This window comes from Oncorhynchus keta, chromosome 24, assembly GCF_023373465.1.
Source record: "Oncorhynchus keta strain PuntledgeMale-10-30-2019 chromosome 24, Oket_V2, whole genome shotgun sequence".
Lineage (NCBI taxonomy): Eukaryota > Metazoa > Chordata > Actinopteri > Salmoniformes > Salmonidae > Oncorhynchus > Oncorhynchus keta.
In genome coordinates, this window is record NC_068444.1 from 1,492,828 (window position 1) to 1,509,376 (window position 16,549).

Below are 16,549 nucleotides of genomic sequence, written 5' to 3' on the forward strand. Positions count from 1 at the left end.
GAATATATAGGGAGTATAGACTGGGTTTTAGAGTCAGGAGCTCAGTACTGTAGACTAGATGTATTGATGATGAGGGAGGGTTAAGCATGCCAGCTTCGCATACATTATTTCCCATTTTCCTTACTACAGTCCACTTGAACCCAAACTCCTGACAAACGTACACACACGTGACAGGACGTGACAGGACGTGACAGGACGTGACAGGACGTGACAGGACGTGACTTACTATGCTGAGATGGATCTCGTTGCTGGCGGAGGTTGAAGGGTCACAGGTTATGGAAACAGAACACTCAGAGGACACATTCTTGACCACGTACAGTTGTCTCAGCTGCTTACACACTGCCTCAATACTCAGACCCTGGAGAGAGAGATAGCGAGAGAGGGAGAGAGCGAGAGACAGAGAGAGTTAGAGAAACAGAGAGAGTGAGAGAGAAACAGAGAGAGAGAGAGGGAAACAGAGAGACGGTTAGAGAGAGAGAGAGAGGGGGAAACAGAGAGAGAGGGTTAGAGAGAGAGAGAGGGTTAGAGAGAGAGAGAGAGAGTTAGAGAGAGGGGTTAGAGAGAGAGAAAGAGAGGGATAGAGAGAGAGAGAGAGAAAGAGAGGGTTAGAGAGAGAGAGAGAGAGGGTTAGAGAGAGAGAAAAGAGAGGGTTAGAGAGAGACAGAGAGGGTTAGAGAGAGAGAGAGGGTTAGAGAGAGAGAGAGGTTAGAGAGAGGGGGTTAGAGAGAGAGAAAGAGAGGGATAGAGAGAGAGAGAGAGAAAGAGAGGGTTAGAGAGAGAGAGAGAGAGAGAGGGTTAGAGAGAGAGAGAAAAGAGAGGGTTAGAGAGAGACAGAGAGGGTTAGAGAGAGAGAGGGTTAGAGAGAGAGAGGGTTAGAGAAAGAGAGGGTTAGAGAGAGAGAGAGAGAGAGAGAGAGGGTTAGAGAGAGAGAAAGAGAGGGTTAGAGAGAGAGAGGGGGGGGTTAGAGAGAGACAGAGAGAAAGAGAGGGTTAGAGAGAGAGAGAGAGGGGTTAGAGAAAGAAAGAGAGGGTTAGAGAGAGAACGAGAGGGTTAGAGAGAGAGAGAGAGGGTTAGAGAGAGAGAGAGAGGGGGTTAGAGAGAGAGAGGGTTAGAGAGAGAGAGAGAGGGTTAGAGAGAGAGAGAGAGAGGGGTTAGAGAGAGACAGAGAGGGTTAGAGAGGGTTAGAGAGAGAGAGAGGAGACAGAGTGAGACTAACATCAGCACTCTGCCAAAACATCAAAACTCAAATACTTGAATCAGTTATAGAACCCACTGCCCTTTCTGGTTGTGAGGTCCGCTCACCAACCAAAAATTCACAAATTGGACAAACACCAAATTAAGATTCTGCAAGCAGAATTCTGAAAAAAAATCCTCTTTGTACAATGTAAAACACCAAATAATGCATAAAGAGCAGAATTAGGCCGATACCCGCTAATTAACAAAATCCACAAAAAAAACTATTCAATTCTACAACCACCTAAAAGGAAACGATGCTTCCACCACAGAGCCATAACCTACAGAGAGATGAACCTGGAGAAGTGTCCCCTAAGCAAGCTGGTCCTCTGTTCACAAACACACCTCACAGAGCCATAACCTACAGAGAGATGAAACTGGAGAAGTGTCCCCTAAGCAAGCTGGTCCTCTGTTCACAAACACACCTCACAGAGCCATAACCTACAGAGAGATGAAACTGGAGAAGTGTCCCCTAAGCAAGCTGGTCCTCTGTTCACAAACACACCCCACAGAGCCGTAACCTACAGAGAGATGAACCTGGAGAAGTGGGAGAATACCTGACCACTGTGACTGGCCCTAAACAGAGAGTACACAGTGGCAGAATACCTGACCACTGTGACTGACCCTAAACAGAGAGTACACAGTGGCAGAATACCTGACCACTGTGACTGACCCTAAACAGAGAGTACACAGTGGGAGAATACCTGACCACTGTGACTGGCCCTAAACAGAGAGTACACAGTGGGAGAATACCTGACCACTGTGACTGACCCTAAACAGAGAGTGGCAGAATACCTGACCACTGTGACTGGCCCTAAACAGAGAGTACACAGTGGCAGAATACCTGACCACTGTGACTGACCCTAAACAGAGAGTACACAGTGGCAGAATACCTGACCACTGTGACTGACCCTAAACAGAGAGGACACAGTGGCAGAATACCTGACCACTGTGACTGGCCCTAAACAGAGAGTACACAGCGGCAGAATACCTGACCACTGTGACTGACCCTAAACAGAGAGGACACAGTGGCAGAATACCTGACCACTGTGACTGGCCCTAAACAGAGAGTACACAGTGGCAGAATACCTGACCACTGTGACTGGCCCTAAACAGAGAGGACACAGTGGCAGAATACCTGACCACTGTGACTGACCCTAAACAGAGAGTGGCAGAATACCTGACCACTGTGACTGGCCCTAAACAGAGAGTACACAGTGGCAGAATACCTGACCACTGTGACTGACCCTAAACAGAGAGTACACAGTGGCAGAATACCTGACCACTGTGACTGACCCTAAACAGAGAGTACACAGTGGGAGAATACCTGACCACTGTGACTGGCCCTAAACAGAGAGTACACAGTGGGAGAATACCTGACCACTGTGACTGACCCTAAACAGAGAGTGGCAGAATACCTGACCACTGTGACTGGCCCTAAACAGAGAGTACACAGTGGCAGAATACCTGACCACTGTGACTGACCCTAAACAGAGAGTACACAGTGGCAGAATACCTGACCACTGTGACTGACCCTAAACAGAGAGGACACAGTGGCAGAATACCTGACCACTGTGACTGGCCCTAAACAGAGAGTACACAGCGGCAGAATACCTGACCACTGTGACTGACCCTAAACAGAGAGGACACAGTGGCAGAATACCTGACCACTGTGACTGGCCCTAAACAGAGAGTACACAGCGGCAGAATACCTGACCACTGTGACTGGCCCTAAACAGAGAGGACACAGTGGCAGAATACCTGACCACTGTGACTGACCCTAAACAGAGAGTACACAGCGGCAGAATACCTGACCACTGTGACTGACCCTAAACAGAGAGTACACAGTGGCAGAATACCTGACCACTGTGACTGACCCTAAACAGAGAGGACACAGTGGCAGAATACCTGACCACTGTGACTGACCCTAAACAGAGAGTGGCAGAATACCTGACCACTGTGACTGACCCTAAACAGAGAGTGGCAGAATACCTGACCACTGTGACTGGCCCTAATCAGAGAGTACACAGTGGCAGAATACCTGATCACTGTGACTGACCCTAAACAGAGAGTACACAGTGGCAGAATACCTGACCACTGTGACTGACCCTAAACAGAGAGGACACAGTGGCAGAATACCTGACCACTGTGACTGACCCTAAACAGAGAGTACACAGTGGCAGAATACCTGACCACTGTGACTGACCCTAAACAGAGAGTACACAGTGGCAGAATACCTGACCACTGTGACTGACCCTAAACAGAGAGTACACAGTGGCAGAATACCTGACCACTGTGACTGACCCAAACGTAAGGAAAGCTTTGACTAAGTACAGACTCAGTGAGCATAACCTTGCTATTGAGAAAGGCCGCCGTAGGTAGACATGGCTCTCAAGAGAAGACGGGCTATGTGCTCACTGCCCACAAAATGAGGTGGGAACTGAGATGCACTTCCTAACCTCCTGACAAATGTATGACCATATTAGAGAGACATATTTCCCTCAGATCACACAGACCCACAAAGAATCCGAAAACAAACCCAATTTTGATAATCTCCCATATCTACAGGGAGAAAAACCACAGTGTGACATCACAGCAGCAAGATTTGTGACCTGTTGACACAAGAAAAGGTCAACCAGTGAAGAACTATTCAAATCACATTGTAAATATCATCAATAATAATATTTGTTAAACTTTGGATTGGAGTCCACCTGTGTTAAATTCATGGACATGATTTGCTAAGGCTCACACCTGTCTATGTAAGGTCCCACTGTTGACAGTGCATGTCAGAGCAAAAACCAAGCCATGAGGTTGAAGGAAATGTCCGTAGAGCTCAGAGGCAGGACTGTGTCGAAGCACAGGCACAGAGAGGGGGACCAGAGGATGAGGAGAGAGGGGGACCAGAGGATGAGGAGAGAGGGGGACCAGAGGAAGAGGAGAGAGGGGGACCAGAGGATGAGGAGAGAGGGGGACCAGAGGATGAAGAGAGAGGGGGACCAGAGAATGAGGAGAGGGGGGACCAGAGGATGAGGAGAGAGGGGGACCAGAGGATGAGGAGAGAGGGGGACCAGAGGAAGAGGAGAGAGAGGGGGACCAGAGGATGAGGAGAGAGGGGGACCAGAGGAAGAGGAGAGAGGGGGACCAGAGGATGAGGAGAGAGGGGGACCAGAGGATGGAGACAGGGGGACCAGAGGATGAGGAGAGAGGGGGACCAGAGGATGAGGAGAGAGGGGACCAGAGGATGAGGAGAGAGGGGGACCAGAGGATGAGGAGAGAGGGGGACCAGAGGATGGAGAGAGGGGGACCAGACAATGAGGAGAGAGGGGGACCAGAGGATGAGGAGAGAGGGGGACCAGAGGATGGAGAGAGGGGGACCAGAGGATGAGGAGAGAGGGGGACCAGAGGATGAGGAGAGAGGGGGACCAGAGAGATGGAGAGAGGGGCCAGAGAAAGAGGAGAGAGGGGGACCAGAGAGAGAGGAGAGAGGGGGACCAGAGGGAGAGGAGAGAGGGGACCAGAGGAAGAGGAGAGAGGGGGAACAGAGAATGAGGAGAGAGGGGGACCAGAGGATGGAGAGGGAGGGGGACCAGAGGATGAGGAGAGAGGGGGACCAGAGGATGAGGAGAGAGGGGGACCAGAGGATGAGGAGAGAGGGGGACCAGAGGATGAGGAGAGAGGGGACCAGAGGATGAGGAGAGGGGGACCTAACGGCTAAGCTGAGAGCCAAACGGCTAAGCTGAGAGCAGAAAGGTGGAGTAGGAAAGGGAAAGTGACCCAATAGCCCCTTAACTCAATGTGTGGCTTCATAGGCAAAAGTAGTGCACTATATGGAATAGGTTAGAGAGTGTCTGAGCTGCTGAGCTGCTGAGTAGAAGGGTAGTAGGGAAGAAAAGAGGGACATTAATCTCTCTACTCTGACTCACCCTGGGCATGGTATCTTTGGTGAACGTAAGTGTTACGTTAGCACAGCTGTTGTCGTGGTAACCGGAGCTGGGGTGGCATTTGTTGGGCGGTGGGGAGGAGGGGTGGCACTCCCCCTGACCCAGACACGGTCGGATGAAACACTGCTCCTCCCTGATTGGTTCACAGCTCTGACCAGACAGACACCCGACCCCACCTCCTCTGCTACCGTGGCCTTTAACCCCACCGCTGACTCGGCAGGACCTAAGACCACACCACATCTGAAATCAATCAATTAAAGAATCAATCAATACGTCACGTAAATCACGTCTGTAAAACCAAAATATCTAAATGTGAGATACAGGAAAGACACATTCAAGACACCAGGGTTAAAACATTACAGTGACTTTCCCAACATTGCCAGGTTTTCCAGGATTCCCAATCCCAGCTCCCTCCCTGATAATTCCCCCCTGAATTCAGGAATCCCAATCCCAGCTCCCTCCCTGATAATTCCCCTCTGAATTCAGGAATCCCAATCCCAGCTCCCTCCCTGATAATTCCCCCCTGAATTCAGGAATCCCAATCCCAGCTCCCTCCCTGATAATTCCCCTCTGAATTCAGGAATCCCAATCCCAGCTCCCTCCCTGATAATTCCCCTCTGAATTCAGGAATCCCAATCCCAGCTCCCTCCCTGATAATTCCCCTCTGAATTCAGGAATCCCAATCCCAGCTCCCTCCCTGATAATTCCCCTCTGAATTCAGGAATCCCAATCCCAGCTCCCTCCCTGATAATTCCCCTCTGAATTCAGGAATCCCAATCCCAGCTCCCTCCCTGATAATTCCCCTCTGAATTCAGGAATCCCAATCCCAGCTCCCTCCCTGATAATTCCCCCCTGAATTCAGGAATCCTCCAACTGGGAACTCTAATGAGGATTTCTGGAAATCCTGGAACTTTTTGGGAAAGGTAGCGGTAGAGTTTTGCAGCCCTCTAAGATACATCTACAGTTGAAGTCGGAAGTTTACATAACACCTTAGGCAAATACATTTAAACTTATTTTTTCACAATTCCTGACATCCTAATAAAAAATCCCTGTCTTAGGTCAGTTAGGATCACCACCTTATTTTAAGAATGTGAAATGTCAGAAGAATAGAAGAGTAGAGAGAATGATTTATTTCAGCTTTTATTTCTTTCATCACATTCCCAGTGGGTCAGAAGTTTACATACACTCAATTAGTATTTGGTAGCATTGCCTTAAATTGTTTAACTTGGGTCAAACATTTCGGGTAGCCTTCCACAAGCTTCCCACAATAAGTTGGGTGAATTTTGACCCATTCCTACTGATAGTAAATGAGTCAGGTTTGTAGGCCTTCTTGCTCACATGCACATTTTCAGTTCTGACCACACATTTGCTATAGGATTGAGGTCAGGGCTTTGTGATGGCCACTCCAATACCTTGACATTGGAAATATGCTTGGGGTCATTGTCCATTCGGAAGACCCATTTGCGACAAAGCTTTAACTTCCTGACTGATGTCTTGAGATGTTGCTTCAATATATCCACATCATTTTTCTCCCTCATGATGCCATCTATTTTGTGAAGTGCACAAACAATTCTATTTTTGTTTCATCATACCAGAGGACATTTCTCCAAAAAGTATGATCTTTGTTCCCATGTGCAGTTGCCAACCGTAATCTGTATTTTTTATGGCGGTTTTGGAGCAGTGGCTTCTTCCTTGCTGAGCGGCGTTTCAGGTTATGTCGATATAAGACTTGTTTTACTGTGGATATAGATACTTTTGTACCTGTTTCCTCCAGCATCTTCACAAGGTCCTTTTCTGTTGTTCTGGGATTGATTTGCACTTTTCGCAAAGTACGTTCATCTCTAGAAGACAGAACGCGTCTCCTTCCTGAGAGGTATGACGGCTGCGTGGTCTTTATACGTTTATACTTGCGTACTATTGTTTTTACAGATGAACGTGGTACCTTCAGGCATTTGGAAATTGCTCCCAAGGATGAACCAGACTTGTGGAGGTCTACAATTTTATTCTGAGGTCTTGGCTGATTTCTTTTGATTTTCCCATGATGTCAAGCAAAGAGGCACTGAGTTTGAAGGTAGGCCTTGAAATACATCCACAGGTACACCTCCAATTGACTCAAATTATGTCAATTAGCCTATCAGAAGCTTCTAAAGCCATGCCATCATTTTCTGGAATTTTCCAAGGTGTTTAAGTGCCCAGTCAACTTAGTGTATGTAAACTTCTGACCCACTGGAATTGTGATACAGTGAATTATAAGTGAAATAATCTGTCTGTGAACAAATGTTGGATAAATTACTTGTGTCATGAACAAAGTAGATGCCCTAACCGAATTGCCAAAACTATAGTTTGTTAACAAGGTAAAGGTAAGAGTTTATAGTTTGTTAACAAGGTAAAGGTAAGAGTTTATAGTTTGTTAACAAGGTAAAGGTAAGAGACTATAGTTTATTAACAAGGTAAAGGTAAGAGTTTATAGTTTGTTAACAAGGTAAAGGTAAGAGTTTATAGTTTGTTAACAAGGTAAAGGTAAGAGACTATAGTTTGTTAACAAGGTAAAGGTAAGCGTTTATAGTTTGTTAACAAGGTAAAGGTAAGAGTTTATAGTTTGTTAACAAGGTAAAGGTAAGAGTTTATAGTTTGTTAACAAGGTAAAGGTAAGAGTTTATAGTTTGTTAACAAGGTAAAGGTAAGAGTTTATAGTTTGTTAACAAGGTAAAGGTAAGAGTTTATAGTTTGTTAACAAGGTAAAGGTAAGAGTCTATAGTTTGTTAACAAGATAAAGGTAAGAGTTTATAGTTTGTTAACAAGGTAAAGGTAAGAGTTTATAGTTTGTTAACAAGGTAAAGGTAAGAGTTTATAGTTTGTTAACAAGGTAAATGTAAGAGTTTATAGTTTGTTAACAAGGTAAAGGTAAGGGTTTAGATACGTACTCGAGTACAGACAACCTTCCCATTAAAGCACTGGCAGGTGTTGCAGTCCTCATCCCACTTGGCTAAATCAGGGGTGACACGACTGTTCCCTGAGCACGGTCTCCCTGTCACTGGAACACACATACACAATACTTACATGTCATAATATAATAATATATGCCATTTAGCAGACGCTTTTATCCAAAGCGACTTACAGTCATGTGTGCATACATTCTACGTATGGGTGGTCCCGGGAATCGAACCCACTACCCTGGCGTTACAAGCGCCATGCTCTACCAACTGAGCTACAGAGCTACAGAAGGACCACACTGACTGTGTGTGTGTGTGTGTGTGTGTGTGTGTGTGTGTGTGTGTGTGTGTGTGTGTGTGTGTGTGTGTGTGTGTGTGTGTGTGTGTGTGTGTGTGTGTTGAGAGACACACGGAGTGGGAGAGTGTGAGTGTGTGTGTGTGTGAGAGACACACCGAGTGTGAGAGAGTGAGTGTGAGAGCATGAGAGAGTGACTGAAAGAGCGAGAGACAGAGAGAGAGACTGAAAGAGAGAGTGACTGAAAGAGAGAAAGACAGAGAGACTGAAAGAGAGAGAGGCAGAGAGAGAGAGACTGAAAGAGAGAGACTGAAAGAGAGAGACAAAGAGAGAGACAGACTGAAAGAGAGAGAGACAGAGAGAGACTGAAAGAGAGAGACTGAAAGAGAGAGAGGCAGAGACAGAGACTGAAAGAGAGAATGAAAGAGAGAGAGACAGAGAGAGAGACTGAAAGAGAGAGAGACAGACTGAAAGAGAGAGAGACAGAGAGAGACTGAAAGAGAGAGACAGAGAGTGACTGAAAGAGAGAGACAGAGAGTGACTGAAAGAGAGAGACAGAGAGAGAGGCAGAGAGAGAGACAGAGAGACTGAAAGAGCGAGAGACAGAGAGAGAGACTGAAAGAGAGAGTGACTGAAAGAGAGAAAGACAGAGAGTGACTGAAAGAGAGAGAGACAGAAAGAGACAGAGAGAGAGACAGAAAGAGACAGAGAGAGAGAGAGAGAGAGAGGTCGTTGACCTCCTGCTGTTAAAGAGGTCGTTGACCTCCTGCTGTTAAAGAGGTCGTTGACCTCCTGCTGTTAAAGAGGTCGTTGACCTCCTGTTGTTAAAGAGGTCGTTGACCTCCTGTTGTTAAAGAGGTCGTTGACCTCCTGCTGTTAAAGAGGTCGTTGACCTCCTGCTGTTAAAGAGGTCGTTGATCTCCTGTTGTTAAAGAGGTCGTTGACCTCCTGCTGTTAAAGAGGTCGTTGACCTCCTGCTGTTAAAGAGGTCGTTGACCTCCTGCTGTTAAAGAGGTCGTTGACCTCCTGCTGTTAAAGAGGTCGTTGACCTCCTGCTGTTAAAGAGGTCGTTGATCTCCTGCTGTTAAAGAGGTCGTTGACCTCCTGTTGTTAAAGAGGTCGTTGACCTCCTGCTGTTAAAGAGGTCGTTGACCTCCTGCTGTTAAAGAGGTCGTTGACCTCCTGCTGTTAAAGAGGTCGTTGACCTCCTGTTGTTAAAGAGGTCGTTGACCTCCTGCTGTTAAAGAGGTCGTTGACCTCCTGCTGTTAAAGAGGTCGTTGACCTCCTGTTGTTAAAGAGGTCGTTGACCTCCTGAGGTCGTTGACTGTTAAAGAGGTCGTTGACCTCCTGTTGTTAAAGAGGTCGTTGACCTCCTGCTGTTAAAGAGGTCGTTGATCTCCTGTTGTTAAAGAGGTCGTTGACCTCCTGTTGTTAAAGAGGTCGTTGACCTCCTGCTGTTAAAGAGGTCATTGATCTCCTGTTGTTAAAGAGGTCGTTGACCTCCTGCTGCTAAAGAGGTCGTTGACCTCCTGCTGTTAAAGAGGTCATTGACCTCCTGCTGTTAAAGAGGTCGTTGACCTCCTGCTGTTAAAGAGGTCGTTGACCTCCTGCTGTTAAAGAGGTCGTTGACCTCCTGCTGTTAAAGAGGTTGTTGACCTCCTGCTGTTAAAGAGGTCGTTGACCTCCTGCTGCTGTTGTTGACCTCCTGCTGTTAAAGAGGTCGTTGACCTCCTGCTGCTGTTGTTGACCTCCTGCTGTTAAAGAGGTCGTTGACCTCCTGCTGTTAAAGAGGTCGTTGACCTCCTGCTGTTAAAGAGGTTGTTGACCTCCTGCTGTTAAAGAGGTCGTTGACCTCCTGCTGTTAAAGAGGTCGTTGACCTCCTGTTGTTAAAGAGGTTGTTGACCTCCTGCTGTTAAAGAGGTCGTTGACCTCCTGCTGTTAAAGAGGTCGTTGACCTCCTGCTGTTAAAGAGGTCGTTGACCTCCTGCTGTTAAAGAGGTCGTTGATCTCCTGTTGTTAAAGAGGTCGTTGACCTCCTGTTGTTAAAGAGGTCGTTGACCTCCTGCTGTTAAAGAGGTCGTTGACCTCCTGCTGTTAAAGAGGTCGTTGACCTCCTGCTGTTAAAGAGGTTGTTGACCTCCTGCTGTTAAAGAGGTTGTTGACCTCCTGTTGTTAAAGAGGTCGTTGACCTCCTGCTGTTAAAGAGGTCGTTGACCTCCTGCTGCTGTTGTTGACCTCCTGCTGTTAAAGAGGTCGTTGACCTCCTGCTGTTAAAGAGGTCGTTGACCTCCTGCTGTTAAAGAGGTCGTTGACCTCCTGCTGTTAAAGAGGTCGTTGACCTCCTGTTGTTAAAGAGGTCGTTGACCTCCTGTTGTTAAAGAGGTCGTTGACCTCCTGTTGTTAAAGAGGTCGTTGACCTCCTGCTGTTAAAGAGGTCGTTGACCTCCTGTTGTTAAAGAGGTCGTTGACCTCCTGCTGTTAAAGAGGTCGTTGACCTCCTGCTGTTAAAGAGGTCGTTGACCTCCTGTTGTTAAAGAGGTCGTTGACCTCCTGTTGTTAAAGAGGTCGTTGACCTCCTGCTGTTAAAGAGGTCGTTGACCTCCTGCTGTTAAAGAGGTCGTTGACCTCCTGCTGTTAAAGAGGTCGTTGACCTCCTGCTGTTAAAGAGGTCGTTGATCTCCTGTTGTTAAAGAGGTCGTTGACCTCCTGTTGTTAAAGAGGTCGTTGACCTCCTGCTGTTAAAGAGGTCGTTGATCTCCTGTTGTTAAAGAGGTCGTTGACCTCCTGTTGTTAAAGAGGTCGTTGACCACCTGCTGTTAAAGAGGTCGTTGACCTCCTGTTGTTAAAGAGGTCGTTGACCTCCTGCTGTTAAAGAGGTCGTTGACCTCCTGCTGTTAAAGAGGTCATTGACCTCCTGCTGTTAAAGAGGTCGTTGACCTCCTGCTGTTAAAGAGGTCGGTCGTTGACCTCCTGCTGTTAAAGAGGTCATTGACCTCCTGTTGTTAAAGAGGTCGTTGACCTCCTGCTGTTAAAGAGGTCGTTGACCTCCTGTTGTTAAAGAGGTCGTTGACCTCCTGCTGCTGTTGTTGACCTCCTGCTGTTAAAGAGGTCGTTGACCTCCTGCTGTTAAAGAGGTTGTTGACCTCCTGCTGTTAAAGAGGTCGTTGACCTCCTGCTGCTGTTGTTGACCTCCTGCTGTTAAAGAGGTCGTTGACCTCCTGCTGCTGTTGTTGACCTCCTGCTGTTAAAGAGGTCGTTGACCTCCTGCTGTTAAAGAGGTCGTTGACCTCCTGCTGTTAAAGAGGTCGTTGACCTCCTGTTGTTAAAGAGGTCGTTGACCTCCTGCTGTTAAAGAGGTCGTTGACCTCCTGTTGTTAAAGAGGTCGTTGACCTCCTGCTGTTAAAGAGGTCGTTGACCTCCTGCTGCTGTTGTTGACCTCCTGTTGTTAAAGAGGTCGTTGACCTCCTGTTGTTAAAGAGGTCGTTGACCTCCTGCTGTTAAAGAGGTCGTTGACCTCCTGCTGTTAAAGAGGTCGTTGACCTCCTGCTGTTAAAGAGGTCGTTGACCTCCTGCTGTTAAAGAGGTCGTTGACCTCCTGCTGTTAAAGAGGTCGTTGACCTCCTGCTGTTAAAGAGGTCGTTGACCTCCTGCTGTTAAAGAGGTCGTTGACCTCCTGCTGCTGTTGTTGACCTCCTGCTGTTAAAGAGGTCGTTGACCTCCTGCTGTTAAAGAGGTCGTTGACCTCCTGCTGTTAAAGAGGTCGTTGACCTCCTGCTGCTGTTGTTGACCTCCTGCTGTTAAAGAGGTCGTTGACCTCCTGCTGTTAAAGAGGTCGTTGACCTCCTGTTGTTAAAGAGGTCGTTGACCTCCTGCTGTTAAAGAGGTCGTTGACCTCCTGTTGTTAAAGAGGTCGTTGACCTCCTGCTGCTGTTGTTGACCTCCTGCTGTTAAAGAGGTCGTTGACCTCCTGCTGTTAAAGAGGTCGTTGACCTCCTGCTGTTAAAGAGGTTGTTGACCTCCTGCTGTTAAAGAGGTCGTTGACCTCCTGCTGTTAAAGAGGTCGTTGACCTCCTGCTGTTAAAGAGGTCGTTGACCTCCTGCTGCTGTTGTTGACCTCCTGCTGTTAAAGAGGTCGTTGACCTCCTGCTGTTAAAGAGGTTGTTGACCTCCTGCTGTTAAAGAGGTCGTTGACCTCCTGCTGCTGTTGTTGACCTCCTGCTGTTAAAGAGGTCGTTGACCTCCTGCTGTTAAAGAGGTCGTTGATCTCCTGCTGTTAAAGAGGTCGTTGACCTCCTGCTGTTAAAGAGGTCGTTGACCTCCTGCTGCTGTTGTTGACCTCCTGCTGTTAAAGAGGTCGTTGACCTCCTGCTGTTAAAGAGGTCGTTGACCTCCTGCTGTTAAAGAGGTTGTTGACCTCCTGCTGCTGTTGTTGACCTCCTGCTGTTAAAGAGGTCGTTGACCTCCTGTTGTTAAAGAGGTCGTTGACCTCCTGCTGTTAAAGAGGTCGTTGACCTCCTGCTGTTAAAGAGGTCGTTGACCTCCTGCTGCTGTTGTTGACCTCCTGCTGTTAAAGAGGTCGTTGACCTCCTGCTGTTAAAGAGGTCGTTGACCTCCTGCTGTTAAAGAGGTCGTTGACCTCCTGTTGTTAAAGAGGTCGTTGACCTCCTGTTGTTAAAGAGGTCGTTGACCTCCTGCTGTTAAAGAGGTCGTTGACCTCCTGCTGTTAAAGAGGTCGTTGACCTCCTGCTGTTAAAGAGGTCGTTGATCTCCTGCTGTTAAAGAGGTCGTTGACCTCCTGTTGTTAAAGAGGTCGTTGACCTCCTGTTGTTAAAGAGGTCGTTGACCTCCTGCTGTTAAAGAGGTCGTTGATCTCCTGCTGTTAAAGAGGTCGTTGACCTCCTGTTGTTAAAGAGGTCGTTGACCTCCTGCTGTTAAAGAGGTCGTTGACCTCCTGCTGTTAAAGAGGTTGTTGACCTCCTGCTGTTAAAGAGGTCGTTGACCTCCTGCTGTTAAAGAGGTCGTTGACCTCCTGCTGTTAAAGAGGTCGTTGACCTCCTGCTGCTGTTGTTGACCTCCTGCTGTTAAAGAGGTCGTTGACCTCCTGCTGTTAAAGAGGTTGTTGACCTCCTGCTGTTAAAGAGGTCGTTGACCTCCTGCTGCTGTTGTTGACCTCCTGCTGTTAAAGAGGTCGTTGACCTCCTGCTGTTAAAGAGGTCGTTGATCTCCTGTTGTTAAAGAGGTCGTTGACCTCCTGCTGTTAAAGAGGTCGTTGATCTCCTGCTGTTAAAGAGGTTGTTGACCTCCTGCTGTTAAAGAGGTCGTTGACCTCCTGTTGTTAAAGAGGTCGTTGACCTCCTGCTGTTAAAGAGGTCGTTGACCTCCTGCTGTTAAAGAGGTCGTTGACCTCCTGCTGTTAAAGAGGTCGTTGACCTCCTGCTGTTAAAGAGGTCGTTGATCTCCTGTTGTTAAAGAGGTCGTTGACCTCCTGTTGTTAAAGAGGTCGTTGACCTCCTGCTGTTAAAGAGGTCGTTGATCTCCTGTTGTTAAAGAGGTCGTTGACCTCCTGTTGTTAAAGAGGTCGTTGACCTCCTGCTGTTAAAGAGGTCGTTGACCTCCTGCTGTTAAAGAGGTCGTTGACCTCCTGCTGTTAAAGAGGTCGTTGACCTCCTGCTGTTAAAGAGGTCATTGACCTCCTGCTGTTAAAGAGGTCGTTGACCTCCTGCTGTTAAAGAGGTCGTTGACCTCCTGCTGTTAAAGAGGTCATTGACCTCCTGCTGTTAAAGAGGTCGTTGACCTCCTGCTGTTAAAGAGGTCGTTGACCTCCTGCTGTTAAAGAGGTCGTTGACCTCCTGTTGTTAAAGAGGTCGTTGACCTCCTGCTGCTGTTGTTGACCTCCTGCTGTTAAAGAGGTCGTTGACCTCCTGCTGTTAAAGAGGTTGTTGACCTCCTGCTGTTAAAGAGGTCGTTGACCTCCTGCTGCTGTTGTTGACCTCCTGCTGTTAAAGAGGTCGTTGACCTCCTGCTGCTGTTGTTGACCTCCTGCTGTTAAAGAGGTCGTTGACCTCCTGCTGTTAAAGAGGTCGTTGACCTCCTGCTGTTAAAGAGGTTGTTGACCTCCTGCTGTTAAAGAGGTCGTTGACCTCCTGCTGTTAAAGAGGTTGTTGACCTCCTGTTGTTAAAGAGGTCGTTGACCTCCTGCTGTTAAAGAGGTCGTTGACCTCCTGCTGTTGAGGTCGTTGACCTCCTGCTGCTAAAGAGGTCGTTGACCTCCTGCTGTTAAAGAGGTCGTTGACCTCCTGCTGTTAAAGAGGTCGTTGACCTCCTGCTGTTAAAGAGGTCGTTGACCTCCTGCTGTTAAAGAGGTCGTTGACCTCCTGCTGTTAAAGAGGTCGTTGACCTCCTGCTGTTAAAGAGGTCGGTGACCTCCTGTTGTTGAAGAGGTCGTTGACCTCCTGCTGTTAAAGAGGTCGTTGACCTCCTGCTGCTGTTGTTGACCTCCTGCTGTTAAAGAGGTCGTTGACCTCCTGCTGTTAAAGAGGTCGTTGACCTCCTGCTGTTAAAGAGGTCGTTGACCTCCTGCTGCTGTTGTTGACCTCCTGCTGTTAAAGAGGTTGTTGACCTCCTGCTGTTAAAGAGGTCGTTGACCTCCTGCTGTTAAAGAGGTCGTTGACCTCCTGCTGTTAAAGAGGTCGTTGACCTCCTGCTGCTGTTGTTGACCTCCTGCTGTTAAAGAGGTCGTTGACCTCCTGCTGTTAAAGAGGTTGTTGACCTCCTGCTGTTAAAGAGGTCGTTGACCTCCTGCTGCTGTTGTTGACCTCCTGCTGTTAAAGAGGTCGTTGACCTCCTGCTGTTAAAGAGGTCGTTGATCTCCTGCTGTTAAAGAGGTCGTTGACCTCCTGCTGTTAAAGAGGTCGTTGACCTCCTGCTGCTGTTGTTGACCTCCTGCTGTTAAAGAGGTCGTTGACCTCCTGCTGTTAAAGAGGTCGTTGACCTCCTGCTGTTAAAGAGGTTGTTGACCTCCTGCTGCTGTTGTTGACCTCCTGCTGTTAAAGAGGTCGTTGACCTCCTGTTGTTAAAGAGGTCGTTGACCTCCTGCTGTTAAAGAGGTCGTTGACCTCCTGCTGTTAAAGAGGTCGTTGACCTCCTGCTGCTGTTGTTGACCTCCTGCTGTTAAAGAGGTCGTTGACCTCCTGTTGTTAAAGAGGTCGTTGACCTCCTGCTGTTAAAGAGGTCGTTGACCTCCTGTTGTTAAAGAGGTCGTTGACCTCCTGTTGTTAAAGAGGTCGTTGACCTCCTGCTGTTAAAGAGGTCATTGACCTCCTGCTGTTAAAGAGGTCGTTGACCTCCTGCTGTTAAAGAGGTCGTTGATCTCCTGCTGTTAAAGAGGTCGTTGACCTCCTGCTGTTAAAGAGGTCGTTGACCTCCTGTTGTTAAAGAGGTCGTTGACCTCCTGTTGTTAAAGAGGTCGTTGACCTCCTGCTGTTAAAGAGGTTGTTGACCTCCTGCTGTTAAAGAGGTCGTTGATCTCCTGTTGTTAAAGAGGTCGTTGACCTCCTGTTGTTAAAGAGGTCGTTGACCTCCTGCTGTTAAAGAGGTTGTTGACCTCCTGCTGTTAAAGAGGTCGTTGACCTCCTGCTGTTAAAGAGGTCGTTGACCTCCTGCTGTTAAAGAGGTCGTTGACCTCCTGCTGCTGTTGTTGACCTCCTGCTGTTAAAGAGGTTGTTGACCTCCTGCTGTTAAAGAGGTTGTTGACCTCCTGCTGTTAAAGAGGTCGTTGACCTCCTGCTGCTGTTGTTGACCTCCTGCTGTTAAAGAGGTCGTTGACCTCCTGCTGTTAAAGAGGTCGTTGATCTCCTGCTGTTAAAGAGGTCGTTGACCTCCTGCTGTTAAAGAGGTCGTTGACCTCCTGCTGCTGTTGTTGACCTCCTGCTGTTAAAGAGGTCGTTGACCTCCTGCTGTTAAAGAGGTCGTTGACCTCCTGCTGTTAAAGAGGTCGTTGACCTCCTGCTGCTGTTGTTGACCTCCTGCTGTTAAAGAGGTCGTTGACCTCCTGTTGTTAAAGAGGTCGTTGACCTCCTGCTGTTAAAGAGGTCGTTGACCTCCTGCTGTTAAAGAGGTCGTTGACCTCCTGCTGCTGTTGTTGA

The 16,549-nt window shown here is 47.9% G+C and overlaps 1 protein-coding gene across 9 annotated transcripts in view; it reads right to left on the minus strand.

The window, feature by feature from the left end:
• Window positions 1–16,549, minus strand: part of LOC127911283 (protein jagged-1b-like) — a 251,790-nt gene that overhangs the window by 21,711 nt on the left and 213,530 nt on the right. For all 9 annotated transcript variants that reach the window (XR_008077703.1, XR_008077707.1, XR_008077702.1 and 6 more), the window contains exons 22-24: window positions 8,099–8,208; window positions 5,157–5,414; window positions 227–358 (exon numbers count right to left, since the gene is read on the minus strand). Coding sequence is in view for 2 of the 9 variants with exons in the window: in XM_052477450.1 (XP_052333410.1) it covers window positions 227–358; window positions 5,157–5,414; window positions 8,099–8,208 (500 nt within the window). In the remaining 7 variants the exon portion in view is untranslated. The remainder of the gene's footprint in view (window positions 1–226; window positions 359–5,156; window positions 5,415–8,098; window positions 8,209–16,549) is intronic.